General features: G+C 36.6%; 1 protein-coding gene across 3 annotated transcripts in view; it reads right to left on the reverse strand.

Moving 5' to 3' along the window:
• Nucleotides 1-14,741, reverse strand: part of SMARCA2 (SWI/SNF related, matrix associated, actin dependent regulator of chromatin, subfamily a, member 2) — a 119,313-nt gene that overhangs the window by 76,847 nt on the left and 27,725 nt on the right. For all 3 annotated transcript variants that reach the window (XM_059836645.1, XM_059836647.1, XM_059836646.1), the window contains 6 exons: nucleotides 10,820-11,149; nucleotides 9,870-9,971; nucleotides 8,178-8,427; nucleotides 3,058-3,184; nucleotides 1,618-1,791; nucleotides 1,223-1,396 (listed from right to left, as the gene is read on the reverse strand). In XM_059836645.1, coding sequence (XP_059692628.1) covers nucleotides 1,223-1,396; nucleotides 1,618-1,791; nucleotides 3,058-3,184; nucleotides 8,178-8,427; nucleotides 9,870-9,971; nucleotides 10,820-11,149 — 1,157 coding nt within the window. The remainder of the gene's footprint in view (nucleotides 1-1,222; nucleotides 1,397-1,617; nucleotides 1,792-3,057; nucleotides 3,185-8,177; nucleotides 8,428-9,869; nucleotides 9,972-10,819; nucleotides 11,150-14,741) is intronic.

The raw sequence follows: 14,741 nt of genomic DNA on the forward strand, positions 1-14,741 counted from the left end.
GCTTTTATTTAAAATCAGCTCTTTTTTTGCTAATAAATAACATTTTTATAAGTTAGGATAGATTAACTGCTGATGATGACCTCCAATAATAAAAAAGCTCTATAATACTGATTACTACATAATTTTAAGCAATTCTCTAGGGCCTACACATTTCTTATTCTCTTATGCAAGTTCTTAATTTACACAAGCTTTCATTTCCAAGTTTCTATCATTGCTATATTTAATTTTTTCTGCATTTCATTTTGTGATTTTTAAAATGAAACTGTTCACACTCATTCACCATATTCATGATGGGAATAGATTCTGGACAGGAACTAGCATTTATATCTGCACCTCTATTAGATACTTACTGCTTTTTGCCGGCAAGTTACAAAGTAAGCTTGTAAATCTCCTTTCATTCTGTGTTGGTGAAACATTATAAAATGTTAAGACAGAGCTAACCAATGTCTTGAAGAATTTTTTCTACCCCAAGTCACTTGCACATATGCACTGATCTTTTTATGCTTTGAACTCCAGAATTATTTTAATTCCTGAAATCTAGGCAGCCCTCCAAATGGTCCACAGCATTCTGAAGAGACATGATTATACATAAACCCATTTTACTCTGTTCTTAGAACGATGCAACTGATATTGTGAGGGTACAGGGAAGGAAAAATATGAAATGGTGAGGAGTATGATTTGAAGCATTAAATGGGTAGAACTGACTACTATTCATTCTCAAAATACGTGTGTTACTATTATTGGTTAGGTACTTTCATGTGTGGAATGAACTGTATGTAAAAATTGTGGAGTAATGCATGAACAATGTAATCATTGGGAATCTTCCAAACTATACACCTGGAAATAAACCAAACTCCCTTATTTGTAAAATGGACCAATAGCCCTGCAATTGTACAGAAGTGTTAATATATGAAGTTAATAAGACTAGTTGCTGTTATTCAGAAGTGGCTGTGCCGCTTTCATGCTAGTAAAAACCACCAAGATATTTCTATACAAAAACCTTAACAAGGAAGGAGCCATAGGTTAAATTCAATAGTATCAAACTACCATTAACAGAAACATACATAACAAAATGTAGAAGTTTTGGATTTATACTTTTTCATTACTGAGTACTTCACAAAGAAAACACATGGGAGTGGCTGAGATAATATTTAAGCATTTTAAAAGGATCCAGTATAAAACTTTAACTAAAATAACCATCTTCCCTTCCTCTACTTCTTACCATTAGTCTCCTCATTCTTTCTTTCTCAATTCTCTCAGTTTCTTTCTTCTGCTCACGTTCAGTGTTGGCATGCCAAGTTGCCACAGCTTTAGAAAGTTTCTGAATTTTCCCAGCAACTGACCGGTGGTACTCTTTAAAATCTTTAGCATGCTGCAATATGCTATTCAGGTATTCCTAGAAAGAAAATCAAGTTAGTGCAGGCACTCTGACCTAGCAAGGATTTGAAATCAGGAACGTAGGAGTTCTGATCTCACAGTCTTTCAATTACTTATCACACTTGGAGTTTTTTAATCAGAAAAACTCCAAAGGTAAATAAAATATGTAAAAGAGAACATCTGTACAGCAAAGCAAGGTGCATTTCTGTCATGGGGCAAACACCTAGTAAGTTAAAGTACCTGGTGCTTCTGCCTACGCTTCCTTTCCTGTTCTATCTTCTGCTGTTTTTCAAGCTTTTCTGTCATACGAGCCTCTCTTAAAGTCTGCCGCTTGCTTCGTTTGTAGGCTTTGGAGTTCAATGCTGTCTCCAGTGTTGTGTCACGACGCATACAGGCTACTACCTCTTGTCTTAACTACCAGTGGAGGGAGAAGGGAAAAGACAAACACTCAAAAAAATATAGTAGCTCTTAATAAAACAACTTTAAACACTGTTCTGGCAGAGTAGAAAGGTAAAGAGTTCAAAATATATCACAGTCTCCACCCCTTCCCTTTTCATTATAGTTCTATTATAAAGAAAAGATACAGCATTGATATAGTTGCAACAGCTACATCTGTTACCCTAAACAAAAAATTTTAACCTTCAGAATGGTCAAAAGCATTAATTACTTTTAATCATAATTTCTTCCCTCTTTACAAGATGCTGATAAGAACCGTCCTGCTGCAGTAAAAGGGGCCAGCCAAGATGTTACACCATCAAAATAAAACACAAATGAACCACATACATAACACGTTTTCTAGTGCTGGACCTGAATATAACTGACCATTTGTTTCACTGCCAGCTGTACAGAAGACAGGTGGGAGAGGTAAACCTTAAGAACTTGGAACAGTATTGCCACAGTCACAGCAGTAGAGCAGGGAGAGCCTGCTGCTTTTCATCTGACCTCTGACAAAACTTCATTACAAAGGAGTGCCAAGGGTAGAAATGAAGGGAGACTTGGACACCATGGCACAACTCCTGCCAAGGCTTTTGTCAGGAAGTATTTTGCTTGACCTGCCAAATCATATCTTTGTTCTTCCACACTAGCTTCTTCCTCAAGCCAATGGCATGAGGCCCGTCACAGTCTGGCAATTTGATTCCTTTTCTGAAACTGATTTGCTGATACAGGCACTCAACATTCAACTTATATTTTATGTATGATCCTGTTATGTTTCATTTTCAAAGTCTGTAGCATAGTGGAAATACCAAAACCAAATCACAGATAAATACCACACAAAACACCAACACACAACTTTTATCAAAACAAGGGGACGTGTGTAAATACTAAGTATGTCCAGAAAGAGGTATTTGTTGAAAAGTCTGAAAATCAGCCTGCAGTCTGTCCAGAACTTATTTCGTCTTTGTACCACTGTCATATTCATTTAGAAAGACACAGTTCTATGGTCACATTCTACACTGGAAGATAAAGCAAGGAACAAAAGCAACCCCTGCACATTTTTATTACCAAAACAAAAAAAAAAATCTAACATTTCCGTGACTTGCTTGTGGGTTATGCCAGCTCTCATGCACAATCTTCTTACACTTTGCACTAACCCAAAATCTCTTTCCAGTTTACTCTCTACTGCATGAACAGGTTGGCCTGTGACTGCTGTGAAAATTTTCCTCAAGTAAATGGCATTACCTGGCGTTGGAAATTCAGTAACCGAAGTGCCTTCAATTCCACTGTAGCTTTGGTCCGCAGATCAGGGGGCAGAGAACCAGGCAAGTTCTCCAGTTCCTGGATTCTGTGAGCAATTCGAGCCTGAAGTCTACAAAACCAGAAAACTGGGTAAGACGCCACAGGAAATCTATAAGGCAATACTAAAATTATGTAGTAAAAATAGTCAGTTTAACTCAGGCATTTACTTGGTTTTTTCTGGTGTTTTTTTTTCTGAGCTAACAGGCTTTTGCAGAGATGACACTGGGTATCTTTTTCCACTTTGAAAATAAATTGGTAAGTGATCAAAATGACCCTTGGCTTTTCTTTTCAACTAGAACTAGATAAGTGAAAATAAACTTGGGAATTCTATTTTACACATACTATTCAGGATTCTGCTGTCAAGCTTCTTTGATGGGTATTTTTTTAATGCAGTGTAGTCAGTGATGACATAGACCATACCTGCCTTATTATCTGGAATTTTATTTCATTATTTTATTGACAAAGTAAGTTTGTTTATAAAGTATTCACAGCTATATAGCTGCTACTGCAAATTGATTTCTACTTCACTCTTCCTTTAGAAGAGTGTATTTTGTATTCATTCGCAAATGAGAGAGAGAGAGAGAGAGAGAGAGAGAGAGAGAGAAGGACTAATAGACAGAACTTGGTCTTTTCTGATCTTCATATTACCAGAAGAATTCTAAAGTTCCTGGAACAACAAAGAGGATGTAATGCTGCATTACTGCAGAAGACTATATTGGTATCTTTAAGAGAGTAAAAAACTGAAGCAGAATTAGGTAAGTAATGTTTGTCATACAGGCTGAAAAGCAAATCAAGAAGAGTTATTTCTTAACTAGAAAAAGTCTCATTAAAAGCTGAAATACTTGTCTCAGTCCAGAAAAGTTCATTATTCCTGCAGAAAAAGTCTTCACTCAGAAAATGACACTGCCTTATTTTGCTATTTCCAGTTTATATACCACACTAAAAAAAATCTCACAACTGGGCACTCCAGTTAGTAAGAAGATATTTTAGTTCACCTCAGGATGTAAAATCTTCAGAATTAAGTGGTTTCTTGGAGGGATGTACTAGCCAGTGTACATTCCTACCAAAAGGCAGCCAAGCTGTTCTAAATAATATGCTCTACCTGTTGCTTACCCACTCATGGTACAATCCTGCATCACAATGATTATTTTTAATTCTTTTTCCCTTCCCAAATAGCTGCAGTGTGTCTCCCGAAACTATCACCTACAAAACAGTTATAGCCAAACCCCAGCTTCCTTGACTTTAATGAAACCTTAAGGGAGCAGTCACAACTCTTCCAAACTTTTCTTTTGAGTTGTGAACTTATTAAAGCAGCTGGATATTGAACATATTTTCAATTTTTTTTTACATTCTTGCTAGCAATGACTGTTCCTTCTTTTACTACATGCAGATGAGTTAATTTAGGTTCTCCCTGACATACCTTATGGTTTTAGATAACTAACCGTAAGAGTCACTTCGAAACAAACATGAAGTGAAATGCTGACTTACTAGTTCTGTCAGAATTTTTTTCTTTCAATTCAGGTATAAAACATATAAAAATGCTTGCTGTTGTAAAAGTTTATACAATAGAAGTTCAAGCAAAAGGTGGGTTAGTCTCTGCATTTCTATCATCAAAATTTGTAACTAAAAGTTACAAATATACATGTTTCTTGAGATATGTCTAAACATAATCAAAGTTCACAGAGTGTGCTTATTATGAACCAACATCACATCATGCAGTCTCCTCCCATATATTACCCATTTCACTGCTAACATATTTTTTCTCAACTTGAGCTTATAAAAAAAGCAGATCAGAAATGAATGCACATGAAATTTTATCCTTACATTATACAGCAGATCACTATATCCAGGATAACTTTTCCTTCAACTATACTCTTTCATATGTTGAAATGCACTGAGATACAAACAATAGCAGTTCAAGGCTTTGGTGGGTGATTGCCCTTCCTTTAACAACTCAATCAGAGGGAAGGAATACAAACAAAAATATCAGTATTTCTAAGTCAGTAGAGATAATACCTCAGAAAACTCTTATTGTAACTCAGATTAGTTTTCTATTTAAAAAAAGTCCAGAAAAATAGAAGTTGAAATAGTAAAAGAAAATCTACAGTACCTGTATGGAAGAATAAAGAAAATGACAACCAGATGGGTTACACATATGAACCAAAAAAAAAAAAAAAAAAAAAAGGTTTGAAGTTTAATTTCATACTTTCATAGAAGTACTATTTATATGTATTGTCTATGGTACTAACAGAGTAATGGTAATAATGCTTTCTTCAGTAGTCAGTAGGATTTTTTAAAGAATTCCAGCTCAAGTGAATGGAAGAACTGCTTGAGCTATCTTGCATCACTGCCACCATCACTTTAAAGGACAGGACCATGGTTTATTGTACTGCTGTTATTTTCATGGAACAATGCCAACAGCGGTCAGGTAAAGAGAATCCAAAGAAAGAAGTTTCCTACATCTTTTTACAATCACTTGAAGTAATAATCTCACCGTTTAAAGAATGTAATAAATTAATTTTTGCAGTTCAGCAATCTACCTTCATGCAGAAAGTGGCCACTGAATGCACACAGAGATCTCTTTGCAAAATAAGTGATGCACTCATTAATTCGGGTCAGCAGCAGAGGCTATAGTTGTACAATCAAACCTGTCTGGCATGGATGCCAGGCAGTAAAGAAGATAACTAAGAAAATACTTTGTGGACAACAGAAAGAAACCATGTACAATCTGCAGTACATTTCCAAGTGTATTATTTTTTTAAGTGCAATGAGAATGAGGGTGGAAAAAGCCTTTCAACAAAATAAAACAACTTCAAATTACAGGCATTGTTATCTTTAAGACAGCTATACAGTGAGATTAAAAAGCAGCACTTTATTTTGAAGAAAGCATTAAGGAGAGTTTTATAAAAATGTGTATTGGATTTGCATGACTAGGTATTGCTAGCAGCAGGGCTACAGCACTGGCTTCTGTGAGAAGCTGTCAGAAGTTTTCCTACGTCCAGTAGAGCCAACGCCAGCCAGATCCAGGACAGACCCCTCTACTGGTCAATGCTGAGCCAATCAAAAATGGTGGAAATGTTCAAAAATGGTGGTAATGGTGATAGCAGATTTAAGAAGAAGGGGCGGGGGGGAAAGTTTCTGGGCAGATTAATTGTGGCTACAGAAGAGCAATGTGAGAACCTACGAGAGGAACAACTCTGCAGACACAAAGCAGTGGAGAAGGAGGGGCCACAGGCAGCTGAGCTGAGATTCCCCCGCAGCCCATGGTGCAGGCCACGGCGAGGCAGCTGTGCCCCTGCAGCCCACAGGGGACCACAGGGATGCAGAGATCTACCTGGAATTCAAACGGTTTTCAAGATATAATGCTCCTTTATTAAAAGGGTTTAGTGTGAGATCTCAAGAGCCAACTGCTTCATAAAGCTTTCACTAACCTCAGTGTTTTCAGGATAAGGATGTTTATTTTGGCTTTTTCTAGTCCATTTTTATTAAGAAATTGTGAAGACAGGTTTCTGAATTAAACTGCCCTATATTAAAGCTAAATCCAGCACCATTCAAGCCACACAAGCTGTGAAACAGCCTTTTAAAAAACTTTTGTCTGATGTTACTTACACAATTTTAAGTAATGAAAAGACTTCCAGGAGTTCCTTATATTCTGGAACTCGAAGCAAAATTAAACACCAGTAATGTTCAACATTAAAAAGGTTTGGATCTTACATCTCCATTCTAGGATAAAAATCCCACAAAATATAAAATCCTTCTGCTAGAGAATCCCTATGAAACTTTCACCTCACTCTTCCAAGAACATCAGTGTGTTTAGAACCTAACATGCTGGATCCATAACTGGTTCTCTATGAGTAAAAGCGCCACCTTTATTTTTTGTCACTCCTCACTTTCCTCTGTTTGTGAACACTAAGACATAACAGCTTGGCACAAACAATGCAGTATAGCAGGGCTGAAAACAAGAAAGAGTAACAGTTTGAGGTTGATTGATGCAGAAAACGTTTGCATCATACTGGCTATATGAGTCTTGGTTGAAGTTAGTGCTACAATTCTTCTGTCAGAGTAACTGTGAAACCATAAAATGGTGTGTTTTACAAGCTTCTAAAAAATTGCAGGAGAATACTGATTGCTCATGCTGAAAGAGATACAGCCATTCAGTCCTGGGGTATATACATAAGACTGGCAGAATGACGACAAGAATGCACTGATAGAATTAGTTAAGCAATACCTGACATAAAAAGTAACAGCTTTTCTGTAATCAAGGCCTCAATTCTGGCTTGAAAAAGCGCTTCATGGTGCTTTACTTTCATTAAGCCGAAGTTGTTACACCAGTCTTCTGTGAGATCACCATCCCTTTTGGCTACCTTCCTCCACAAACTCAAAGTAACAATGCAAGATGCATCATTAAACCAAAACAGGTAATACTCTGAGTTCAATTACTTTCCTCTGACTGATAATCATCAGGAACGTATTTTAGGTACAGGTCAAAATCCTTCTGCCTGGTAGACTCTCAAGGTCAGTTATTACATAGCCTTGATGTCGTAAAGAGGGAAGAAGTCTCTTTCTAACTCCAGAAGAAATGTTCTACCCTATACTTTGTAACAAATATACTTCATAAACTAAACAGAACAATTTTTGAAATTGGTATACTTTTTTCTATTCTTGCCTGTAACTTTCTTATTCTCTTCACTCTTTGGTTGTCCAGACAAATCCATCATATTCATAAAATGTGCTTTTGCTGTGGTTACTAACTCTTCAGCCTTTTAGCCATCTGTATTCTCTTCTAACTTTCCTTTGTTTATAATACTGAAAACCTTGGCCACAAAACTGGTTTCTCTTTAAATTTAAATGGTTTCCAATGATACCGCCAGTATGCTTCACTAGTTCATCATTTGGGGTAGAATTAAATAATTGTTTGGTTCGATATTTGTGTACCTCTTGGTAATAGAGCCTTTCACTGGAAACTTTGTTTACACTATTATCACTACAGTAGCTGATTGCAAGGAGTTCCAGTTCAGGATGTGAAAAACAAGAAAAATTTTAATCTTGTTATTCACTCTTACCTATATTCACGTTCTTGGAGTATTTCAACAGGATCTAGTCCTTGTGGCTTCTGGATAGGGCTGATGCGGTTCTGCTTCTGCTGCAGCTGGACAATGGGTGAAGGTTGTCCAGGCGGGGGCTGTGGTACAGAGGGCCCAGGCATGGTGGCAGCAGGCTGGGCAGCAGCAGGAGCAGGAGAAGGCCTCCCACTAGGAGCTGGTGCTGGAAGCTTCTGCTGTGCATTAGAGACGCTCATATCTGGGGCTTGGCCTGAAACATGAACAGTACTGATTCATAACATGAAATATGGAAAGCAGGAAGAACATCAAGATGGCTTTCTAAAGACAAAGCATGAAGGTAAGGTAAACATTCAAAATCACCAGAAAATGCACATTGAGACTACACTCTGTTTTTTGAAACAGACATACTAAAATGCATATATACCATACATGGCAAGAAATGGCCAAAAGAAAAACAAAGCACATGAAATGTTATGATGAATGCCGTTTCTTTTGATATTTCTGTGGACTTTCAATTCAAGTGTTACCAGAAATAAACAGCTATAGAACTGACTTCCTCCAAATGCAAGACCTCATTCTGCTTCTGGTTCACTATCCCTGCAGTTACAAGAAAGCATCTAACCACAACCTGACCACAAGCAGAACTAGGTCTGATTTCACACCTCTACCAGAGCTTGATAACCATATGAAAATTGTATTTAGAAATACCTGCCAGATATAAATAGCTTTTGTTTCACTACGATCTACCTTTTATTAATTTTATTTATTTCAAATATGAGGAACTCAATTATTCTAATCACTTTGAAAAACAACACCTCAGTTAACATGAAAAAAGTACCTGTCATTTACGGTCATTAAAGGTCATAGACGTTAGAATTTCATTATGAAAAGCTACCCATGCATTCAGATGTTCACGAACTCACTGTTAACAGAAATTGCTAAAATAAACATGCCACTTAATTATCTCAAGAGTCACAGCCACTTAAGAAAGGGAAAACAACTTCAAAGTACACCGGCAATCTTGTAATCAACTTTAATTCAAACCAACATCCTGAAATATATAGAGATCACCATTTGTCATTCACACATCTGCATCAAACTCCAGAAAAGGAACCTGAGCACAAGCTATAGATTCTGTATGCAACTACACTGCATTTCAGCTTATAAGAAGGAAAAAAAGCTAGGCCATCAAAAGCCTCTGTGCAACCTCAGTTCTCAGGGAATCTGGGAAGTTGAATGACTGTGCAATGAATGACAAATACATTTCAAGACATGGGGAAAAAAGTTGCAGTGTTCATTTGATCTCAAAGACTGATCCTTCAAAGCAATTTGATTCCAAAATAACAAAATATACAGAAGGAAACAGCATAATTCTACCATGATTTGAAAAGTTTTGTTTACATTAGCAAAGGTGAAAGACAAGCTTGCTGCAATTAAGCATACATAGAACATAATTTATTAAGTTTTATCTGTGTTCCTTAGAAAACGTACAGATTTCATTCTGATTGCAAAAAGGTGCTTCATGTTCAGTCTGTCTAAAAATTGCAGTAATATCATATGGGTCTCTTCCAAATGAATAAAAGGTTAGAGTCTCCTTGATTAAAATCTTAGACACAGTAAAAGCTACACTACTTTTTGCACAACTTTTTACCTTTCCTTTTTACCTTCCCTCACGTATTTTCCCCACTATACCTTCAGTCCATGTTTTAGGGGTAATGGCAGTTGTATGTCCAGGCATCCCTGGTGCAGCCCCTGGCCCAGCAGCAGTGCCACTCATTGCGTGTAATCCAATACCTGCAATTTGACAGAGGAACAAAATTTGCTGAAACACAACTATTTCCAAGATTCAAAAATCATTGTCTTCTAGCATGCTAGTCTATTCAAGAAAGTAGTACTTTTCTTCATTAAGTAAGGATTTAAGTGGTTTTTATCATTAATACATATAGGTACTGAAGGTAATACATATACCCAAAATCATGTTTCATGAAAAAACCCAACTTAACGGGCAGCAAACCCATATCCACCAAAATGAAGTGAACAGTGACATTATTAAAACCTAAGAAACAGTATCATCCTAATCCTTGATTCTAACACAAACTCAGTAATGGAAGTGTACAGAAACTAACAGGTTCAGGGTGTTAAATATAAGAGTTTTCTTAGGACCAAAATGTGCTTGCTTGCCTCACTGCAATATCTATCACCACTGTGAGAAAAAAAATAAACACACTTCCTTTTTCTCCTGTTTTGCACTTAACAGCACACTATACGTGGTTTATTTTCAACAACCTAAATAATCAGTCAACTTGATCCAGATTATTTATCTACTTTCCCGCATAGCAACAAGAGACTGAAAACTCACTGTAAGAAAAACAAGGGGAATTGCTATCAGTAAAGTACAATTAACATTCAAAAACTGTGAAGCATACCATGACAGACACAGTATTGCACAGTGAAATAACTTCTATTTCAGTTATTAATATTCTATTTTGACAATATCCTATTAATAACAGATATATTTTATGCACTTTCTCAGGTTTAATACAGTCCCAAATTACAGCCCTGCACAGCACCCATTTCTTAATCTATCACAGGTAGAACTTTGAGAATTACCTGAGCAATGGCTCTTACCAAAGTGCACTTACCAGACTGCCTGTTGAAGGCACTGGGAGGCTGCTGCTGTTGAATGCCAGGCAGAGTTCTCTTGCCCTGGACAGCAAGCTGGAGGTTTTCTGGCAAGGGCTGACCCCTAGCCAGCATTTTGTATGCTAGAATCTGAGCCCGCAGCTGATGCAGCTGTGCAGGGCTGAAAGGGGAAGGCCCTCTGTTAGGCTGATTCATAACTTGTGGGTCTCCAGCTATAATGGGTCCTGGCTGACTGGGAGTCATCTGAGGTGGTGTTGGACCTCCTCCAGACATTGGACTGGACACATGCTCTGGTGCTCCTAGTGGAGACGGATGTGGAGACATATAACCTAGAACGGGTAGAAGAATCATAAAGTTACCACTCTGCCAGTTAAACCTGAATTTCATCCATTTTTTTAACAGTACATAAAGTATAAAAGTATCTCAATAGCTGTAACATTTTCTGTGAAGACAAAAGTGCAATCCAAAGTTCCCTGGGATATCACGATAGCCTCAGGAGCTCTTCTTTGAGAAGAACTATAGTTATTTACTCCGATAATTCCTAAACATAACAATTTCCTGCATATTTGGAGTAAGACAAACTAAAACATGAAATATAATACAGAAGCCTAGGGATACAGTGTTATTTACTAGAACAATGGAAAAATGTTTCTTTGTAGAACATTTGCAGTAAAGTCCACCTAGTCTACAGCTTAATAGCCTAAGTTTATTTTGAGGCACACACATCAAGGAATACCCATTCACTTCTACAGGCCCTCCCTGCCAATACTCACCAACATACAGAAGTAGAAATGGTATTCACTTTCCATACAACTACTCTTTAGTTTATACAGATTAAAGGTTTGAGCCAGACAAGGTATGTTCAATACCTTTTGCCATCTGGATGCTCAACAACTTGAAACATCAACTACAAGGACAAAAATCACTGTCTGAAGAAGCTGCTGAAGACTATGTCAAGAGCAACCACAGTTCTGAAATGAACAGCGCTTGTATCTTAAAACAGCACTTGAAAACGCAGTGGTTTTAATTCTGAATAATAATTACACCTACTACATATTTTGTTGGGCTCCAAAAAGCACAACAGACTGCTAGTTTTTGGGGATTTATCCACCAAGAGTGAAAAAGATGTAACAATATTTACTCACTTCGTTCTGGTAGTGTGGAACACAAATAATCTCCTCACAAATTGGAAAAATAAAAAAAAAATCTAAAAAATCTAAAAATCTTCTGGCTCATTTTCTTATTCCATGTTGATAAGCCAAAGATCATAATTCCAAAGATCATGGTACAGTTCATGATTCTGTGACACCCAATCTACTCTTCTCCCAATTTTCCTGTCACTTTAAAGTGAAACTATATCTGTTTCATCTACATGTAGTACAGATTACAGAAGAAATTTTGGTCACTCTTTAGCTTCACTGTTCTTACTGACCCTTCAGTAAAGGCAACATAGGCAAAATCTCAAAGAAGCCTCCACTTTTCATTCTCAGCTCTGGGATGACAGGAGCTGTAAGTCGCTAGAATTTAAACCAGTGAAGAGATTAGAGGGCCACAGAACTGAAATTTGTGCTCAAATTAAATAAAGGTTGTAAATGTATGAGACAGAAGAAAAAGAAGAAAGGATTTCAGTTTTCCTTAAAAAAACCCAACAAAACGAGATAGAAGTACAGTGGGGAAAAGGGGATTTGTAAGAGGAAAAGATCAGGCAAGACAGAAACAGACCAGGTTCAAACTAAACTGACGACAGGAAAAGAAGATGATTTTGGAAAGAATAAGAGAAGTAAAACAGTTGAAGAGAAAAATGAGGGGAGAAGTTCAAAGAAAAGGAAGAAAGAGACATTAAAAAGTTAAAACTACTGGAGCTATATACTAGTTCAATATAAAAATTGAACTACATCCCTTATTGGTGATAAAAAGTATGATAAATAACTCAAATTTATTCCACTTATCCATATTCTTCCACTAACTTACTTTTATCTCTTTATGATTTTAAGAGAAGAGGGGAAGCTATAAATCCCTCTTGCTGAGCACACTGCTTAAAAAAAATACTCATCATACCACAACAAAACAAAAAAATATACAACTGCATTACTGGCTTATACTATAAAGTGGTTTATTGCAATGTTTATCCATTTTTACATTTCTGAATCTCAGGTTTCACTTTAAATGACACCTAACTGGAATGACATTGTTTCCTGAACTGCTTTTGAAGAAATGGTTTCTGTCCCTCCTCAAGTTATACTGCCCAAGTTATAAATTCCTTAATGACGGATAGATTTCAGACTCAAGATCTTGAATTGCATCTGGACTACAAAGTTTAGAATAGTGGTCTAAGATGCTGAGTATCTGACTTCAGTCCTGACAGTTCAAGCTACCAAGTCTGTGACCAAGTTTTGCAAAGAGGAGTTTTCAAAAGCAGACATTTTTTGATCTTTCCAATTATGTATTTATTACTTATACCTTTTCTCTTCCTCCAAGTCCTCTGCCTTAGCATTTTTAACAATGGAAAACTGTGCTTGGGAAGAGGAAGAATGAAAAAAAAATTTTCCATAAAGTCAGAAAAGAACAAAATCCTTCCAAACTTCTTGCAAAGATGCTAAAATGTGGCATCTACACAATGTAAATTTTCTGATGCTATATGAAAATTCTTCTTTAAAGTGTGAAAACTTTCATATTATGACAGCGACAAAAGATACAGCCACAAGCCTGTCCTAATAAAGTATTTATACTACTTGCTTTTTTCCTATCTTATTACACATAGACTCTAATACAGATAAGCACGCACATGAGAACATCCACTAAAATTGAGTTGACCCACCATAAAAGGACAATAGCAACCTACAGTTCTGAACAACACAGAGAATACCAGGAAAGGGAGGCCAAACAGCCCTGTCTATAATTTTAAACTGTGGTAATTTCTAAGCTTTATCAGGTTTCTCCAGATTTTGTCTAAGTGAATTCTGAAAACCTCAAATGATGGTGACTCCTAATCACTCTGATGCTGAATTTCCTTTCCCTTAAGTCCCATCAGAATTTCTCTTACACAATTTGTAAACATTACTTCTCTGCTTTTACTGTGCATCTTTGAGGAGAGTCCTGTCTGTCCTTCCCATAATCCTTCAATGGGTCATAGAAGAGGCTGCATCAAAAACCCTTCCCAAATCTTCCTAACTGTACGCATAATCAGAAACATATTTAATCCCACTTTGGTATCAACTTGTTCAGCAAAAATACAACACAGCACATCGTAAACAATGTATATTCTTTACAGTATTAACATTGGATGAAATCCTAGTTCTAACACTTCTCCAAGTACTATTGGAGGGCAGTGTGTACACAATGTTTCTGCTTTAATTGCTTTTTGTTTCACTTCAGATAACAGAAACAATAATATCTTTCTTTTCTGTTTTAAAGCTGAAAAATCAGACTGCTAAAAATTTAGACCCCTTTTTTACCATTTTTAATGCTGTAATGAAATGGAAAGAACACCTACAAATGAATTCAAAAAACCTAGTAAAGATACAGAAAAAGTGAAAGTTTTAGCAGTCGAAACACTGGAATGTTCAACAGAGGTTTTGAACTGCCACTAAAATTTACTAAGTCTTAAACAATGAAAGTGTCTGAGGAACATATAGGTCACATCTTTATGCTAAAACCAACAGCAAAGGTATATTTGTACTTAAGAATGTGACTGTAAGAAAATTTTTGGATTTGGAAGATATAGACAGGATTGAAGAAATACAGCTGTGTAACTCACTGAACTATCACTTCAATCATCAATTGAAGTTAATTTAAAAAACGAAGAAAAAGAATCAAGTACATCTCCACAACACACAGTACAAAAGCACAGCGTTTTGAAACACAGTGAAAAGTATGTTCATGCCAGATTGAGGCTTCAAGCTTTCCTAAGGTAAGCAAAAC

Source organism: Haemorhous mexicanus, chromosome Z, assembly GCF_027477595.1.
Source record: "Haemorhous mexicanus isolate bHaeMex1 chromosome Z, bHaeMex1.pri, whole genome shotgun sequence".
NCBI classification, from domain to species: Eukaryota; Metazoa; Chordata; class Aves; order Passeriformes; family Fringillidae; genus Haemorhous; species Haemorhous mexicanus.